This window comes from Actinia tenebrosa, unplaced genomic scaffold (assembly GCF_029948245.1).
Source record: "Actinia tenebrosa isolate PJP-AT-01 unplaced genomic scaffold, QUT_ActTen_1.0 PGA_scaffold15__27_contigs__length_11533743, whole genome shotgun sequence".
Classification (NCBI taxonomy): domain Eukaryota; kingdom Metazoa; phylum Cnidaria; class Anthozoa; order Actiniaria; family Actiniidae; genus Actinia; species Actinia tenebrosa.
The window spans coordinates 3,309,991-3,328,975 of record NW_028292575.1 but is presented as its reverse complement, the minus strand read 5'-3'; the positions used below and the strand labels follow the sequence as shown (position 1 = coordinate 3,328,975).

Genomic DNA, 18,985 nt, shown 5'->3' with positions numbered 1-18,985 from the left:
CCATAAATTACGCATATTTTTCAAAAAGGTGTGAAAATGGCCCAAAATTGATCAAAAACATGGGCTATAGACCATGCTTTTTACCTGAAAATGGCCAAAAATGATCTATTTTGCATCCCCAATAAATTACGCATATTTTTCAAAAAGGTGTGAAAATGGCCCAAAATCGATCAAAACCATGGGCTATAGTCCATGCTTTTTACCTGAAAATGTCCAAAAATGACCTATTTTGCATCCCCAATAAATTATGCATATTTTTCAAAAAGGTGTGAAAATGGCCCAAAATCGATCAAAACCATGGGCTATAGTCCATGCTTTTTACCTGAAAGTGGCCAAAAATGACCTATTTTGCATCCCCAATAAATTATGCATATGTTTCAAAAAGGTGTGAAAATGGCTCAAAATCGATCAAAATGATGGGCTATAGTCCATGCTTTTTACCTGAAAATGGCCAAAAATGACCTATTTTTCATTTCCCATAAATTACGCATATTTTTCAAAAAGGTGTGAAAATGGCCCAAAATCGATCAAAACCATGGGCTATAGTCCATGCTTTTAACCTGAAAATGTCCAAAAATGACCTATTTTGCATCACCAATAAATTATGCATATTTTTCAAAAAGGTGTGAAAATGGCCCAAAATCGATCAAAATGATGGGCTATAGTCCATGCTTTTTACCTGAAAGTGGCCAAAAATGACCTATTTTTCATTTACCATAAATTACGCATATTTTTCAAAAAGGTGTGAAAATGGCCCAAAATCGATCAAAACCATGGGCTATAGTCCATGCTTTTTACCTGAAAATGTCCAAAATGACATATTTTGCATCACCAATAAATTATGCATATTTTTCAAAAAGGTGTGAAAATGGCCCAAAATCGATCAAAATGATGGGCTATAGTCCATCCTTTTTACCTGAAAGTGGCCAAAAATGACCTATTTTTCATTTCCCATAAATTACGCATATTTTTCAAAAAGGTGTGAAAATGGCCCAAAATCGATCAAAACCGTGGGCTATAGTCCATGCTTTTTACCTGAAAATGTCCAAAAATGACCTATTTTGCATCACCAATAAATTATGCATATTTTTCAAAAAGGTGTGAAAATGGCCCAGAATCGATCAAAACCATGGGCTATAGTCCATGCTTTTTACCTGAAAATGTCCAAAATGACATATTTTGCATCACCAATAAATTATGCATATTTTTCAAAAAGGTGTGAAAATGGCCCAAAATCGATCAAAATGATGGGCTATAGTCCATCCTTTTTACCTGAAAGTGGCCAAAAATGACCTATTTTTAATTTCCCATAAATTACGCATATTTTTCAAAAAGGTGTGAAAATGTCCCAAAATCGATCAAAACCGTGGGCTATAGTCCATGCTTTTTACCTGAAAGTGGCCAAAAATGACCTATTTTTCATTTACCATAAATTACGCATATTTTTCAAAAAGGTGTGAAAATGGCCCAAAATCGATCAAAACCATGGGCTATAGTCCATGCTTTTTACCTGAAAATGGCCAAAAATGACCTATTTTGCATCCCCAATAAATTATGCATATTTTTCAAAAAGGTGTGAAAATGGCCCAAAATTGATCACAAACATGGGCTATAGTCCATGCTTTTTACCAGAAAATGGCCAAAAATGACCTATTTTGCATCCCCAATAAATTATGCATATTTTTCAAAAAGGTGTGAAAATGGCCCAAAATTGATCAAAACCATGGGCTATAGTCTATGCTTTTTACCTGAAAATGTCCAAAAATGACCTATTTTGCATCCCCAATAAATTATGCATATTTTTCAAAAAGGTGTGAAAATGGCCCAAAATCGATCAAAATGATGTGCTATAGTCCATCCTTTTTACCTGAAAGTGGCCAAAAAGGACGTATTTTTCATTTACCATAAATTACGCATATTTTTCAAAAAGGTGTGAAAATGGCCCAAAATCGATCAAAACCATGGGCTATAGTGAATGCTTTTTACCTGAAAATGGCCAAAAACGACCTATTTTTCATTTACCATAAGTTACGCATATCTTTGAAAAAGGGTTGAAAATGGCCCAAAATCGATCAAAACCATGGGCTATAGTCCATGCTTTTTAACTGAAAATGGCCAAAAACGACCTATTTTTCATTTACCATAAATTACGCATATCTTTGAAAAAGGGTTGAAAATGGCCCAAAATCGATCAAAACCATGGGCTATAGTACATGCTTTTTACCTGAAAATGGCCAAAAATGACCTATTTTGCATCCCCAAAAAACATTTTGCATATTTTTGAAAAAGGTGTGAAAATGGCCCAAAATCGATCAAAACCATGGGCTATAGTCCATTCCTTTTACCTGAAAATGGCCAAAAATGACCTATTTTTCACACCCCATAAATTACGCATATTTTTCAAAAAGGTGTGAAAATGGCCCAAAATTGATCACAAACATGGGCTATAGTCCATCCTTTTTACCTGAAAATGGCCAAAAATGATCTATTTTGCATCCCCAATAAATTACGCATATTTTTCAAAAAGGTGTGAAAATGGCAGAAAATCGATCAAAACCATGGGCTATATTCCATGCTTTTTACCTGAAAATGGCCAATTTTGCATCCCCAATGAATTATGCATATTTTTTAAAAAGGTTTGAATTGACCCAAAATAGATCGAAGACTTTTGCGATAGTGCTAAATGACCTTTTTTGCATGACACATTAATCATATTTGTCTGAAAATGGGTTTGTCATGAAACCTTTTTTTTTATTTGTATCAGGTTGTCAGGACAGTTTTGTTGGTATTGCAGACAGTAGTATTATACCAGATGTCAGATTTACAGCATCTTCATATTATATTGGTTTTGATGGCGACACTCGTTACAAACCAAAGGAAGCACGTCTGAATGGGGCTAGGGGATGGGGACCAAAGACAACAACTGACCCCAGTGACTATCTACAGATAGACTTTGGTCAAGTGTTTGCTATTTGTGCTGTAGCTACACAAGGAAGCAAAGTCATAAACGAATGGACTACCCAATACAAAATATCAACATCTGTGGATAACAGCACGTGGACTATTTACAAAAATGGCAGCAATGATAAGGTAAAGAAAACTACAAAATTGGTATTTTACTTGTAATTAATAATAAGAATACTGTTCCTGGTAATACAGATAGTAATAATGTTGTCAAGAATGTCTTAGATGTTGCTATTTGTCTTCTAGTTGTTTCCTGGTAATAAAGATAGTAATACTGTTGTCAAGAATGTCTTAGATGTTGCTATTTGTCTTCTAGTTGTTTCCTGGTAATACAGATAGTAATACTGTTGTCCAGAATGTCTTAGATGTTGCTATTTGTCTTCTAGTTGTTTCCTGGTAATAAAGATAGTAATACTGTTGTCAAGAATGTCTCAGATGTTGCTATTTTTCTTCTAGTTATTTACTGGTAATACAGATAGTAATACTGTTGTCAAGAATGTCTTATATTTTGCCAATCTACTTTAGTTGTTTCGTGGTAATGCAGATAAAACTACTGTTGTCAAGAATATCCTAGATTATCCAGTTCTGGTCAGACACATTAGGTTTATACCCACAAAGTATCACGTTTATAAGATACTTCGTGTTGAAGCTTATGGTGTTCGCAGAGGTAAGTCTGGTAAAGAATGTTTTCAATCTGATTAGATCTGATTTTTACTAAGTTACACGATGGTGTGAAGAAACTTTAACTGACTGAAGTAATTAGTAAATAACAATAGCATTTATAATAATATTGATATTAGGTAAAAGTTTTTTTTAAGGGCATCAAACAAAAGAATCTACTGATACTTTGTACACTTTATTTAAAATTCCAATTCAAATATAACTAAAGTAAAATATATAAAAAAAGTAGAAATAAAACTATTTAGAGTCTACACTCGACATTATTGCAGGTTTGTCGTGCAGCTCTCTACTAGTTGGTATTGGTAGTGGTAAGATACCAGACAGTGATATGACGTCATCAACAGCTTACAACAGCACCACGTCACCATCCAAGGCAAGACTAAACTACACAGCAGGGTCATCATGGTGTGCTGCTACAAGTGACTCTTCTCCATATCTACAGATTAACTTAGGATCACCTTACATCATTTGTGGTATAGCAACACAGGGTGACCACATGACAGATCAGTGGGTACAGTCTTACAACATGCTCACATCAAATGACGGATCTACTTTTACTAAATACATGGAAAACAGCCAAGTGAAGGTAAATGAACTGGGAAATTGCTTTCCATGTTGGAAAACAGACAAGCTAAGGTGATCATGAACAAACGTTAACTGAGTTGACAATTTTGCTTTTTCGTTTTGTTTCTTTTTAATTTCTTGCTCCTAAAATCATGAACTATATAGTTTAAATAATATGTGGAATAATATAATATCCTTCCCTGAATCTAAAAAATTGGGATACCGTATAAATTGCCTACATCGTTGGAGACTTGGTTTTCCTAACAAAAGTGACTTTTGTCTCTACGACTGTTGACTTTTGAAAGTTTTTATTCTAATAGTCCTTTGCTGGTAACTTCGATTCTAATACTACAGTCAAGAATCTCTTGTATGATGGTACTGTTAGTCAGTACATACGTGTTGCATCCACAAGTCATTATGGGAGTACAAGCTGCATGAGAACAGAACTCTATGGAATAAAACACGATGGAGGTACGTTTTTTGATGGATGGAAAATATGTGTGGAAAATAAACAGAAATAGAAAACTCCTAACTTCTAATCATTTAAGTAAAGGCAAAGAAATAAATTAATGCATTTACATAAAGTTAATCGTGAAAACTCTTTTTTTAAGTCAAAACTAACTGTAAGCTTTGAAATCGATTAAAACAAATAATAGTTATCTTTTTTCGACAGGTTGCAAATCAATGTTCGTTGGTTTGTCATACCCTAGTATCATACCAGATCACAGGTTTACTGCCAGTTCTTCATATGGCGGAAATTACATACCAAGCAATGCTAGGCTGAAAACATCTGATAAAGCTTGGACACCAAAAACAAAGTCTGGTGGTGACTGGCTGCAGATGGATCTCGGTTCTGTGGTGTTCGTGTGTGCAGTAGCTACACAAGGTGCTGGGGCTCTTGCTAATGAGTGGACAAAATCATACAAGATGAAAGTGTCATTAGATAATGTGAACTGGGATAATTACCAGGAAAATAATATTAACAAGGTAAATACGTAACAAGATACAAAATGAGTTGCTTTTTATATACTTTATTTACGACCTAAGCACATCTTAAGAAAACCAGTTGCTGGTAGTAGCTATAAACAAGTGGCAGAATAATCGAAAACTATGATCTTCGAGACACCATGTATTAATAAGTTCATTACTGACTACTGCCAATCACCCTTTAATCGATGCCTCTTTTTCCGTTCGTTGTCGTTTTTTTTATTTTTTATTATTTTTATTTTTTTATCCCATTTTATTTATAAATGTTAGACATGAGCAGCTTTATGATCCAAAATAAATTAAGATTTCTACATATTTTGGTATTTGTTTTTACAACCTACTTTCTACATTAACTTCCTACATTTTAGACATTTACTGGCAATATCAATCACGATGGAGTTGTTACAAACAGTCTCAATCCAGTCAAGGCCAAGTATGTTCGATTCTACCCATTAACATTTAACGCATGGCCGTCCATGAGAGTAGAGGTGTTTGGCATATCATCAGGTTAGTTTTCATTTTCAATTATTTGTGGTTTTTTTAACCCAACGAAAACAGCAGTAATTTATAAGATGCATGCCATCACAGCTTGCAGCTTTCCTGTTGGACTCGAAGTACCTGGAGTCATTCAAAACATTCAAATGACGGCATCATCTCACCTTGACAACACCCATACTGCATTACATGGTCGTCTCTATGGCAGCAGCGCCTGGTGTAGTAGCACGTCGTCTAACACTCAGTACATACAGATTAACTTGGGACAAGTGATGACAGTGACCGGTATAGCAACACAGGGTGACCACACCATGGATAAGTGGGTGAAGACCTACACTATCAGATATAGTATGGATGGTAATCTGTGGAAAACCTACAAAGCTGGAAGCAACAGTGATAAGGTAGAAACTGATGTGAAATACAACGGTGAAATGTTTTCACCATCAAATGTGTCAAATGTGTGTTGTGTTGTGTTGTTTTGTTTTGCTTTGTTTTGCTTTGTTTTGCTTTGCTTTGCTTTGCTTTGCTTTGCTTTGCTTTGCTTTGCTTTGCTTTGCTTTGCTTTGCTTTGCTTTGCTTTGCTTTGCTTTGCTTTGCTTTGCTTTGCTTTGCTTTGCTTTGCTTTGCTTTGCTTTGCTTTGCTTTGCTTTGCTTTGCTTTGCTTTGCTTTGTTTTGTTTTGTTTTGTTTTTTTGTTTTTTTGTTTGTTTTTGTTTGTTTGTTGTTTGTTTTTTTTGTTTTGTTTGTTTTTGTTTGTTTGTTGTTTGTTTTTTTTTGTTTGTTTTGTTTTGTTTTGTTTGTTTTTTGTTTTTTTTTTTTGCAAACTTCCAACTATTACCAACTTGCAACTGCTAATACTCGATAGCAAATATACTGTTATTGAATTGGCCATATTTCATTGTTATCCATGAGGTTCGATTCCACATTGCGGTGCTTAAAAACTGTTATTTCATCAGATACTCGAAGGACATACTGACAAGGAAAATGTAAGAGTGCAATGGCTGAGTCATCCACTGACAGCCAGGCATGTTCGAGTTACACCACAGACATGGAATACTGCTATATGTATGAGACTAGAACTGTATGGATGTGACTATGGTAAGTACAGATAAGGAATACTGCTATATGTATGAGAATAGAACTGTATGGGTGTGACTATGGTAAGTACAGACATGGAATACTGCTATATGTATGAGAATAGAACTGTATGGGTGTGACTATGGTAAGTACAGATAAGGAATACTGCTATATGTATGAGAATAGAACTGTATGGGTGTGACTATGGTAAGTACAGACATGGAATACTGCTATATGTATGAGAATAGAACTGTATGGGTTTGACTATGGTAAGTACAGACATGGAATACCGCTATATGTATGAGAATAGAACTGTATGGGTGTGACTATGGTAAGTACAGATAAGGAATACTGCTATATGTATGAGAATAGAACTGTATGGGTGTCACTATGGTAAGTACAGACAAGGAATACTGCTATATGTATGAGAATAGATCTGTATGGATGTGACTATGGTAAGTACAGACATGGAATACCTCTATATGTATGAGAATAGAACTGTACGGTTGTGACTATGGTAAGTACAGCATATTAATAAACTTTCTTTAAAATATATTATAATATCATTTTGTGTCTTTTTCTACAGCTACCAGACCATCGATATCAGGTCTGACCAATCAAAACCTTACAGCAGCATCCAATAGCTATGTAGATCTGGTGTGTATTGTACAAGAACCATTGATACAGTACATCAAATGGTACACTGGTAATACTGACATCACCACTCAATCTACTGGAATGGTGCATTTTGCTAATGGGACCATGCGGTCTACATTGAGAATTAACTATACTTCTGATGCAGATGTTCTGAATAATTTCGAGTAAGTGATCAGAACGGACTTCGTACACGTCACTGAGCCCATCCATATCGCTGCCCTTCAATAAGACAAAGAATAGTGGCTGGATAGTTACAAAATTGAATCAAAAATAACTAGAAGGCTGTACGAACAGAAACTATCATTATAAATTCATAATAATAATAATAATATTAATAATAATAATATCTTTTTTTCACTACTTTTGCAGCTGTTTCAAGCTAGCCTGGGAGTCGTGTTATAAGCCTTTTGTTTGTAGAGCAATGTATGACGAATCCCAAACTAACGCTGATGGGTTAAAAGGTGTTTGGGTTAAAGTAGGAGTAGGTGAGTACATTGAGGATTTATTCCATTGACAATGATATGGATAACTTAATCTACGAGTTGACCAGCTATACGCCAGATTCAGGCAAGGAATTAAGTTGAAACATGTAACACTTTAAATATTGCTCCGATTTATTCAGAAATACAATTTATAACTTTTGATACCATATTTGGAATGATGAGTTTTACTTTAAGATGGCCTATTCTTTCAGATCAAACTTCCCGCTGAATTAACTGGTTTTCAGAGTATCCAGCCAAAATTTAAGGGAGGGGGGGGGGGGGGAGGCTAGGATAGATGTTTTCTGCAAATGGGCCTCGGAAAGACCACTCAAGTAGTCTCAAATGTGTACAAATTCACCAGCTCCAAATGTGACTTTGAACGCCATCGCTGGAAATTATAATTCAGCAAAACCATCTTAGTCTGGATTTAATCAGTCAAAAAGCCACTTTATTCGCCTTCTTCCCAGAGGAGGATACACTAGTACCCCAAGTTACTTTGCGAGTTTCGTTTTCCAATATGGCGTCGCTTTCTACTCGTGTGTAGCGGTGTGCGACTTTCACTTTCCGTAGCAGCCGTTACGTGACCTGTACGAGGCAATAACTCATGAACTTGTATTGTTTATTAATAATACTCTTAATCTACATGCATATTTGTTTGGATTTGCGCCAATTGTCAGAGTTATATCGCTCGAGTTCACTTTGTCACGCGGTGTCATACCTGATGTCATATTGGATTTTATATGGTACATCAAGTAAATGCTGCTTTTCACATATTTGAGTATTTTAAGTTTAAGCAACAAATATGTGTAATTCAGATATTTAGGAAAAGCAAAACCTTGAAATGACCAAAAGTGAACCATGATTTATAGTCTTTTGGACAGTCACAATTGAAGTATATTTACGAGAATTTATCGCAAACGCGACTCGTAAAAGGTCTGATATTTTTTGCCCATTTCATACAAAACAAAAATATTTAATAAACCTTACTTACTCCTATATACTAAATGTTGAAGTAAGGGGAATAAGAGCTGGGCTACGGACGTTATTGAACAAGTAATCAATCGAAGAGTTGTCACTCGTTGTTGTTGGAACAAGAGCGACACATCTCTCTCTCAATTTCTCCAAAAAACTGACGTGAACGAGTCTAAAAACGACTTCTACTCCTTCAAGGCCGAGTACACAAACAGAAAAATCATCTTTTGAAACACAATGAACATACAATAATGAAATATCTTGAAAAGCATTTGCCGAGTCTGAACACCGCCATCTTGTTGTTCACTCTAAGCCGGTCAAACCAAAGTGATGACGTCACGAAAAAGTGATAATATAGTATCAAACACAATGCATTCTGGGATACTAGTGGAACCTCCTCTGGCTTCTTCCTTTGGATTCTGATTCAGATTAAGAACTTTGTTAATAGGAATCTAGTTTTGTGCAAGTTTTTTATGGTATTTTACGTTTGCCATTCTTTCGGTTGAAGCACTTTTTTTCATCATTCAACAGTTCATTCAGCGGGATCCAATGGAAACTTGGCAAATAATTATTGTTTAAACTCAGTGGTCAATGGTATTCTTTTGCACAGGAGAAAACCTTGAAGTATTATTGCCGAAAGCTTGCAGAGAGCACACGTAATGAAGAAACGCGTTTGAATTCTGAATAAAATCCTTTTGAACCATAACTACATTTGATTTGTAGTTGAGAATAAATGACAGTGCACGGGCATTATATTGGTTTCGAGACGAATTTTTTCGTTGAATTTTGCCCTATATATGATTATAAACGGGTAATCGTATGGTTCCTGGTAATATTAAGAATAAATCTTACGTGTGTTTTCAAAGTTTTAATTTTACTTGGCCCCATACGATTACCTATACTAATTTCTTTCTTTCTAATCTTAGCTCCTTCAGTTCCCCTCAGACTTCGCGCGAGCGAAATCCCACCAACTGCCAACGCAGGGCCACACGTGCAATTAACCTGGGATGTTCCAGCCTTTCCAAATGGAGTAATTAAATCATATATCGTATCCTATGGTCTCCAAAAAGACGTTTCTGTTATTAGTGAAGACAAAGGCCTGAACGGAGCTAAAACAACTCACACGCTTTCTGTGTTGGGCGGGGAAAACTACTGGTTTAGTGTTAGAGCCATGATTGTAAAAGAAAGCAAAGACACTCCCAAGCTTAATGTATCTATTCCTGTTTATGGTAAGTACAATCAAATAATGAAACGTTTACTCTGTAACGGTCATACGAAGATTTCACCTTAATTCTACTCATTACAAGAGAGAGAGAGAGAGAGAGAGCAATTTTCACGCCACTTTCATTAATTTTTCATCAATCACAATCCAGCCTAGGTCGAGAAAATACTTTTTAGGAGATGATTTTACATGGTTTGGGAAAAGTAATGATTTTGATTCAGCATAAATATTGCTACCACCACCTAACAAAAGTAAAATAAAATCTAAATAAGCCTAAAATCCACAAACAAGCAAATGCGTTCAAGTTACCTTGAAGACGAAAGGAGAAGAAAGAAAAAATGTTTTTGATACAAGGCCATGGTTGTTACTCAGCCTTATCGGTTCTTCCAATAGGTCTACCTCAAACCAAATACCTTTACATTTGTCTAGACACTTGCCTAACATCGTGACGTTATTTTAAATAAGACTTTCTTGTCTTTTTTAAAATATTTTTTTGAATAGCACCTAGAGTCTCACCTCGAATATTGTCTTCGTCCAAGAAAGATTCCTACTCAACGTTTGTTTTATCATGGCAGCCAATATCACGTGACAAAGCCAATGGACCAATCATAAAGTACGAGATCATGTGGACTAAGATACCGACATCAAACCCTACAATTAACAGAAAAATGGTTAACTCCAATGTATCTCAGACAACTCTTGAAAACTTAGAGGAATGTTCAATATATAACGTATCTATACGAGGATATACAACTGCTGGAGCAGGACCTTATGGTCAGCCAATGAGTATATTCACGTCTGGTAAGTAATAAGTTAGTTGAATTGCCTGTGGTTCGCGTCCAGAAATTCTGAATAATCCTTCGTACTAGGGTCACCAGACATTTAAAGAAAATGTTGTGAATAAATACAGAAAATGCATAGGGACCCAAATGTTTTGTCTACATTGTCCATTCCCCCTTCCCCGATAACTTAAAAAGGAAGAACAGCGCTATGATTGCGAGATCAGGATTTTAAAGTTTCCTAATCGTGGATCCAAGGAAGGTGGATTGGAAAGGTTACCATCTTTATCTGACTTATACGAAAATTAAGAATAAAGGAAAACCTAAAAAAAGACAATATGGGATCGTTTTCTAGGCAACAGCTACCTAACTCTCGTCCCTTCCCTAAAATCGTTCTGAATCCGCCACTGTTCCGCTTAATACAAGTGTTGTTTTGGTCACTTTGTTTCGGGCACTTTCTTCTTAACTCTGAATTTCAACTGTATTCCAAGCTTATGGCCTATTGCACAGGGCCGTAACCAGAATTTTACAGGGAAGGGGGTGCACGTCGAATAAAATCTGACCATTGATCTTTTTTTTATTACCAACTCAGTACCAAGCGAAGGCAGAACCAACAACAACAAAACAAAAAAAACAAAAAAAAAAAAGGAGATGGATGAGCGAACCTTCAACTTTTATGAGCGGGTGCACTTACAAAACAAAACAACAAAAAAAAAGAGATGGGTGAGCGGACCTTAAGCTTTTATGGGGGAGGGGGGGGGTGCACGTGCACCCTGTGTTCCCCTTCCTAGTTGCGGCCCTGTTACATGATGCATATATTTTGTTATTTAACTGGCAATAGCACCTGGTGCTCCAACGGAACTTTCAATATTTGGCACTGCTGCGAAAAGGGAAGTTGTTTTGCAATGGAAAAAGCCTTTACCAGTCATCGGACCGATTGAAAAATATGCCGTAAGTAACAATGAAAATTGTTCTTTTTGTTTATGTTGTCTTAAGATATTCCATTTATTCAGATTCCTCTTATCCATCAAGTTATTCACAGTAGAATTGAGCTATATTATGTATTACAGCTATTTGATCGACGGTAGGTAAGGGAAAAAAAGGAATTCAGTTAAAATATCATACCTAATTTGAAGAACCAATTCTTGAAATGGTAACATAAACCATAGAAATGTCTAATCAATTATTTCTCTGGGGACCTAAATCGCCCATATTTATAGGTCAAACAAGGTGTATTCTTGCTGTTCGTGTGCATCATTAACTTTCTTCCAGCAACACCCTTCTGGATACTTTTGTGGTTTATCCGATACTACGGCAAACACATTCGGCCTATTTACCAAAAATAGGCCTGCGGTCTGAGGCATCCCTGTGAAACTCCTAGTAAAAACTGAAATATTTATTAATTATTATTATTATATCATTATTATTATCATTGTCATTTTTTGCCTTTTCACTACAGATAACATTGCTGGGGACGAAGACTTATAACAACAGCTTTCTGCACAGCGATGAAAGGGTTTCTACCAATTCTTTGGAAAAATTTCAAGTTGACAAACTTTATCCAGACACGAACTACAAGTTCGAAGTGTCAGCTATAACGAGATGTGGAAGAGGCGAGAAAAGCATTTATGTGATGGCAACTACACAGAAAAGTGGTAAGCTGCTAATTTTAATCTACTGTCTCGTAGAATAAAATAATGATACTGTTTGTTACTCGTGCGCCATTTTCGATACACGTATATGATCATGATAACATATGTAAACTATTTATTGAACTGCGGTTGTAATGTATAGAGCGTATTCACGTGACGTCACAGCGGCCATTATGGGGTATCAAAACAATACATTTTTCATCCTCTGGGAATTGAACTCTATTTCTATACAAATACTGAGCAGAAAGTTTCTATTGTTTATGGCTGCCTTCTCACGTGAGTGAAAACGCTCTATCAAATTGAGCTGATTCTCGGAGTATATCAAGCACCTTATTGAGCTGGAAATTGAGCTGCAAACCCAAATTCAGCAAACCCAGCCAAACCATGCAAATTCCAAATTTTCAATTTGCAGCTTCAAAATATAAGTTGCTTGATATACTGCGAGGATCAGTTTGATAAACATATGATCAAATGCGCAATGCACATATACATGCATGCACCTATAGATATTTGGCCAACTTTATTATTACATGGCTATTTAGGAACCCCTGTTTTTTTTCCAGTCTCTTCATTGTTTTCAGAATATTAATTCCTGACACTAATAAGATTAGGATTTAAGAGTTAGTTTATGTTGTATTACATGTTTAGCCCCGCCAGCGCCGTTAAGGAAGTCTCACATTGTAAACATCACTTCAACAAGTGTTAACATTAAGATATGGCCAGCATCAAACATCAATGGACAAATAAGGTAATTATTTTCTCATTAAAGGGGGACTAGCACAAAATTTAATTCAACCGAAACTTCAATTAAATATTCTTTAAGGATCTAATAATCACTGGGTAAAGTTTTTTCTTTATATTCCAATGGGATGTATTATATTTATAAGAATTTCTATAGGTGTCTGTAACGTCATACACTCAACACTAAACATTACTCCATTCCAGGTGTCTAAAAATAGCTTGGCATGACTTTCTAAGGGTGGGGAGTGATCTCCATTAATATAAACGTATTGATACGTCCCTGGGTGGTCCTCGTCCAAGTGAAATTAATAAGATGTGTTGACATTCTTTATGTAAAATAATTGGCAAAAGTTGTTTTTATCCTTAATTAATCGTATTTATAATACCTTCCTTAGAAAGTATCAGGTGATTGTGAAAGAAACGTCCAGCTCTTCCCCAATTGACGCAACGAGTTTAACAGACCACAAAACCGCAAAACAAAAAGGCCTGTATTACTATATTACAGCAGAACTGAACGCCAGCTCTGATGCATTCCAACAAGATCCTGAATTCATTCTTGGTGACGGAAAACGTTATGGAAAATTTGAGAATGTAAAACTCGAAGAGAACAAATTGTATGAGATATTAGAAAGAGCGATGACTGGCGAAACACAGGTGATTGATCTTGATACTTTATTTTAGGTTTATGTGTTAGCCACGAGTTTATGCAGAATATTCACGTGCTACTGCTACTGCTACTGCTACTGCTACTGCTACTGCTACTGCTACTGCTACTGCTACTGCTACTGCTACTGCTACTGCTACTGCTACTGCTACTGCTACTGCTACTGCTACTGCTACTGCTACTGCTACTGCTACTGCTACTGCTACTGCTACTGCTACTGCTACTGCTACTGCTACTGCTACTGCTACTGCTACTGCTACTGCTACTGCTACTGCTACTGCTACTGCTACTGCTACTGCTACTGCTTAACTGCTTAACTGCTACTGCTACTGCTACTGCTACTGCTTAACTGCTTAGTGTGCCAGTGATTGCTAACATTTTCATTTAATGTTTTTCATAAGGATTTGGCTGGTCCAATGATTGTGCTGGCTAGGAGCCACCACTCACTAGGTGGGTATGTATTACGGTACTTAGAAATAATATCATTGGAGATAGAAAAGCAGATAAAGGTCCTTGACTGCTTTGAAAAAATGTTTTATTGAATGCGTATATGTGTATGAACATTTGGCCACTGATTTATCTCAATATGAATTTTTCCACAGAGAAAGGAAAGAAAGGACGTGAACTGCCTTCACCAAAAAATGATAGTGCGACACTCTACAGTTAGTTTTCAATGCATTTTATCTTAATAAAGCTTATGGACCGGCCTTGATATTCATGCTAACAACACACAGTTGTCTTAAAATATATTGATTATACACTCAATTGAAGAATCGTTGTCGTGTTCAGAAACATATAACATAAAAGCTGAGACCGAAATGGCACATGGAAAATGACATAACATATTCATTTGCGCCATCCATGCAGTCGGTTTAGAATGCCAAACGCGTATTAAAAAACAGTGGATGATGCCACGGGTCGCCGGTCACAGCATGCATCTAATTAACGTACTTCCCATGTGCCATTTCGGTCTCAGCTTCTATGTTCTATGTTTAATTTCTGAACTCGACAACGATTCTTCAATTGAGTGCATGTGTAGGCGTTTTCAGGGCTCTGCCTCGGGACTAGGTCGATATGCGTGTTTTTTCAAAGGTTTTATTCAACGTGGTTCGTCCATCAATCACATATTTCCTTCGTAATCGTTTACACGTTCACGCGAATATAGGTTCACAAAAGTTCACGATTCGCTGTAGGATCAAAAAGTTATAGTCACCAAAATGTCAATAAACTTCTAACAAACTCAAACAATTACTTACACATTTTTATGGCTGTCCCGAGGGGATTTTAGGACAGTCTCGATCTCCTTCCGTATAACAGTCAACTCTCTCTCTCTCAACTCCTCACTTCCACTCCCCCCCGGGCCCTACGACACAGCACCTCCCCAGGAAGCCCGCGGCCAAATATTATACGTCGCAACAGCATGTATGCACAAACTAATTGAAATGAGTAAATATATGGTATTTTCCTTTTGTGATTTTTCACATACATTTGTTTTCTGTTATCAAGCTTGTTTTGCTTTTTTCTGACGTTTAGGTACCATTGGAATAATGGGCCTCATTATAATAATTCTCTTGGCTATTGTTTGGAAGCTCAGAAGGCAAAACAGTAAGTAAACTGCCATTTGTGTTTTAACTTTTAAGTGATCGAAGACAAATCTCGAAAATCTTATCTATATACGAAGCCGTGTCTTTTACACTTATTTAAGAAGTTAAGAAGGTTTTGGGGTCGGTGTCCACTGGTAGAACGAAGCCTGGGATTGGATAAATTAACAAAAGCAAAGAAAGCATGGATTATAGTGAACAATGTGTATTGTTCTACATGTGAGCTGCGTTCTTCGTTTTATCTCACCATTCATTGTTTATTCATCCACTCTCAGTCTTCGTTCTGCCGGTTGTGGATTACCCGGGGTTTTGCCAAAGGTGTCATAGAAAAGCTAAGCGCAACACAGCTGGGCTTCAATAAAGTGTACCCTGAAAAAATCATGTGTTGCGAAAATATATATATATCGATTAGATCCTTTCAGGTGCATTCGGATTTTTTTAGTCCAGTCTTCTTCAGAAGCTAGTGACTATTGGACAACCTTTCTATCACTTTTTCCTAGCTGCTTGTATTCTATTTGTTAAAACATATATTGCTTGTCATAACTATAGCAGTTGTTGTTCGTTTGACTCACTGAAGCTCATATTTTATCTCTGCGATTCAACGAGCAATAACATGATCGATCACTGATCTTTGGGTGCATGTCACCTCACAGAGCCGCCATCTTGATGTTATTTCATAGTGGTAAAAAAAAAAAAAAAAAAGAAAAAAGAAAAAGAAAAAAGAAAAAGAAAAAAGAAAAAGAAAAAGTTTTACCTATTGAAAATCAGCATAATTAAAAATAATGGTAATTTAGACTTCAAAGAAGATAAATAATATTTTACCAGAATATTTATAAATGTAAATTATTATAGCATCGTCTTTCGTCATTTGATTTTCACACTGCACTTTTTTGTACAATAAAATATGCTATTTTCTTTTACAGGGAATTTGAAAGCCTGCGAAAGGTAATATAGTTAACTTAGTTTGAATACCTTTTCGTTACAAGTTTACTCTGATGATTAAAGCTACACCAGCAGTCTCGTAACCTTGAAAAATGTCATGACTACCGTTTTTCGTTTCCGTTAGTAAAGCCTATTAGAAGCAAAACTCCATGTGTAGCTGGATGTGATTTGGTTTGTTGCAATCTGATTTAATTTGAATTTTTTTTAGGATTTCCTCGAGATCTAAAACCAGAGACATCGAGTTTAAGGTAAGATTTCCTTTGCGCTACTACCAATGCTACCAACAATGAACGACATGTTCATCATCGTCATCGTCATCGTCATCATCATCATCAACCATGCACAGGAACAAAAGCAGCAGGAACAATATTCACCACTTTTCACACAATGGTTAAATGGTGAAATACAAATCAGTTAGTGGAGGCTAGTGGTTCAAATTTGAATATACCTTTGAAACTACCTTGAACCTACGCTTCATAAGTGCTTTGTGCTTGACCAGAGTACCGATGTGTACAGAGAGTGGTGAATTAGAAAAAGTAGCAGCAATAGCAATAGTGTTTTGCCAAAGCACAAAACCATTAATTTTTAAGCAAATAGATACGAATTCATTTTTGTTCAAATCTTTAATCTTGACCTGAAAGGATTTCTTTTTAATCTTATTTTCTTACGCAGAATATGGCAATGCAAGACCAACCATATCATTTCAACGAGAACACGAGACGACCTGCAGACCAACCGGCTCCAATTATAAATGATGATGTCTACGATCAAATAGACAACCAATGGAGACCCGAGGTTGGGAGTACTTCAGGTCAAAGCTCAAGGGCTATCGCTCTACCTACTCTACCTAAAGCAAATAATAAAACCTTGAATGAGGGGACCGTATCGTCTTTGGATCAGACAAATACTTTCCAAACAAACGAGCCTATTGATGAGGATGAATATGTCGATGTAGACCAACCAATGAAAGCACATGACTCTGCACTTGAAGAAGATGATTATGAGAGTATGAACTGCTTAGCAAAAAACAACGTAAGAGATAAGGAAATAGAGGATTCTGATTCAAGAATCTATGCAGAATGCGACCCCGAAAGCCAAACTAAATACCAACCTCTAAACCCAGCAGCTGATTCAGAATACAAAGGACTTCATGGCTACGGAAATACTGGATTCAAAAGACAAGAAGAAGATGAGTCTTTTACTTGAATGTGAAATGGTACTGTTTAACAGTAGTAGTAGCAGCAGCAGCAGCAGCAGCAGTAGTGACACGTATAATGCTCGTTGCATTTTTGCATGCTATTCCAACTTTGTTTAACTTGATTTAAAGTCACAGAGAAAAAAGTTAATAAGAAGGAGGGGAAAAACGGACAGGCAAGTTTCAATAACATTACAGAGAGCGTAATACCCGGAATTTTGTTTGAAAATCGGGCAAGTTTTAATTTTTTTTCTCCAGCCTTTACTATTTATTATTATATGCCAAGGTAATTTCACGCGCTATGATTGGTCAATTTGCGGTCCATGACTTACGGTAGGGACCGAAAAATGAAATGGTTTACTGAGAGTACTTATGATCTTTTAAAACATTGAAATCTTCGTTATTTTAGAAAAAGATTTCTAAATGCAAATCGCCGAAAGACCTTAATAAATTATTAAAGATAACTTATTTTAATCAAAAATCACAAGGAATATCCATGAAATTCGCCTCATTTAAGTTAAGGCCCTACACGGTATTAGTTGAGCGATTTGGTACGACTTACAAAACTAGGAATTACGAACTAAAGGGTGGTGAATAGCTAATTCAGTAAATGAAATAAAGATAGTTTGAACTTATGTGAATTGATCGGGTGAAGATCTAGAACTCAGCCATTGGTTTCTTTAACGTTTTAGCAGTTTTCTAGACTCATCCGCTCTTGCAGTATTTTCATATTTCAGTAATATTTCATTCTTACTTGAATTTGAAATCACTTATGGACAGAAGATCAAACAGTTGCTTCAAACAGTCAAACCATTGAAAAGTGACGAAAAATTATCCATGTTTAGCGAGTTGTCGGTATTTTTTTCAAAGCTTCTTATTCATTTCTGGAGAGATTTTGATTTTTTCCCCCACAAGAAAAAACAGAGGAAAAAAAGGCTGTAGTATTTTTTCATCTTGGTTGTGCGATATCTTGAAGTTTGAAGTACGACAGCTCAATGTCATGTTGAGTTCTTGAGGTGTTTTGATGCCATTTTTGCTTTGCAGTCGTATGTTTTGCAGAAGAAAGCCTCACTGTCATTAGCGTGAAAGCCAACAATAATAATAATATTAATTCATAATAGTTCGTTTTGTCAACCATAAATTTTAATAAATATGATCCGAGCTTTCGGCCTACTCGGCCATCCTCAGGAAAATAAAAAACGTTTCAATTGACAAAGAAAACGCAATAATAATAATAATGATAATGATGATAATAATAATAATAACAATAATGATAATAATAATAATAATAATAATAATAGTATTATTATC

General features: G+C 36.0%; 1 protein-coding gene across 1 annotated transcript; it reads left to right on the top strand.

The window, feature by feature from the left end:
* The first annotated feature begins 1,842 nt into the window (after positions 1–1,842).
* On the top strand, positions 1,843–18,309 carry LOC116302756 (uncharacterized). The gene is made up of 23 exons (XM_089030645.1): positions 1,843–1,888; positions 2,765–3,090; positions 3,490–3,631; positions 3,915–4,231; positions 4,530–4,680; positions 4,883–5,196; positions 5,565–5,703; positions 5,785–6,092; positions 6,647–6,788; positions 7,354–7,588; positions 7,794–7,909; positions 9,805–10,107; positions 10,602–10,901; positions 11,721–11,830; positions 12,339–12,534; positions 13,180–13,279; positions 13,668–13,926; positions 14,338–14,386; positions 14,539–14,598; positions 15,470–15,541; positions 16,461–16,482; positions 16,688–16,727; positions 17,152–18,309. Exons 1-23 carry the CDS (start codon positions 1,843–1,845, stop codon positions 17,683–17,685), a joined length of 4,281 nt encoding a protein of 1,426 aa, XP_088886771.1. The 3' UTR covers positions 17,686–18,309.
* The last annotated feature ends 676 nt before the right edge of the window (positions 18,310–18,985 follow it).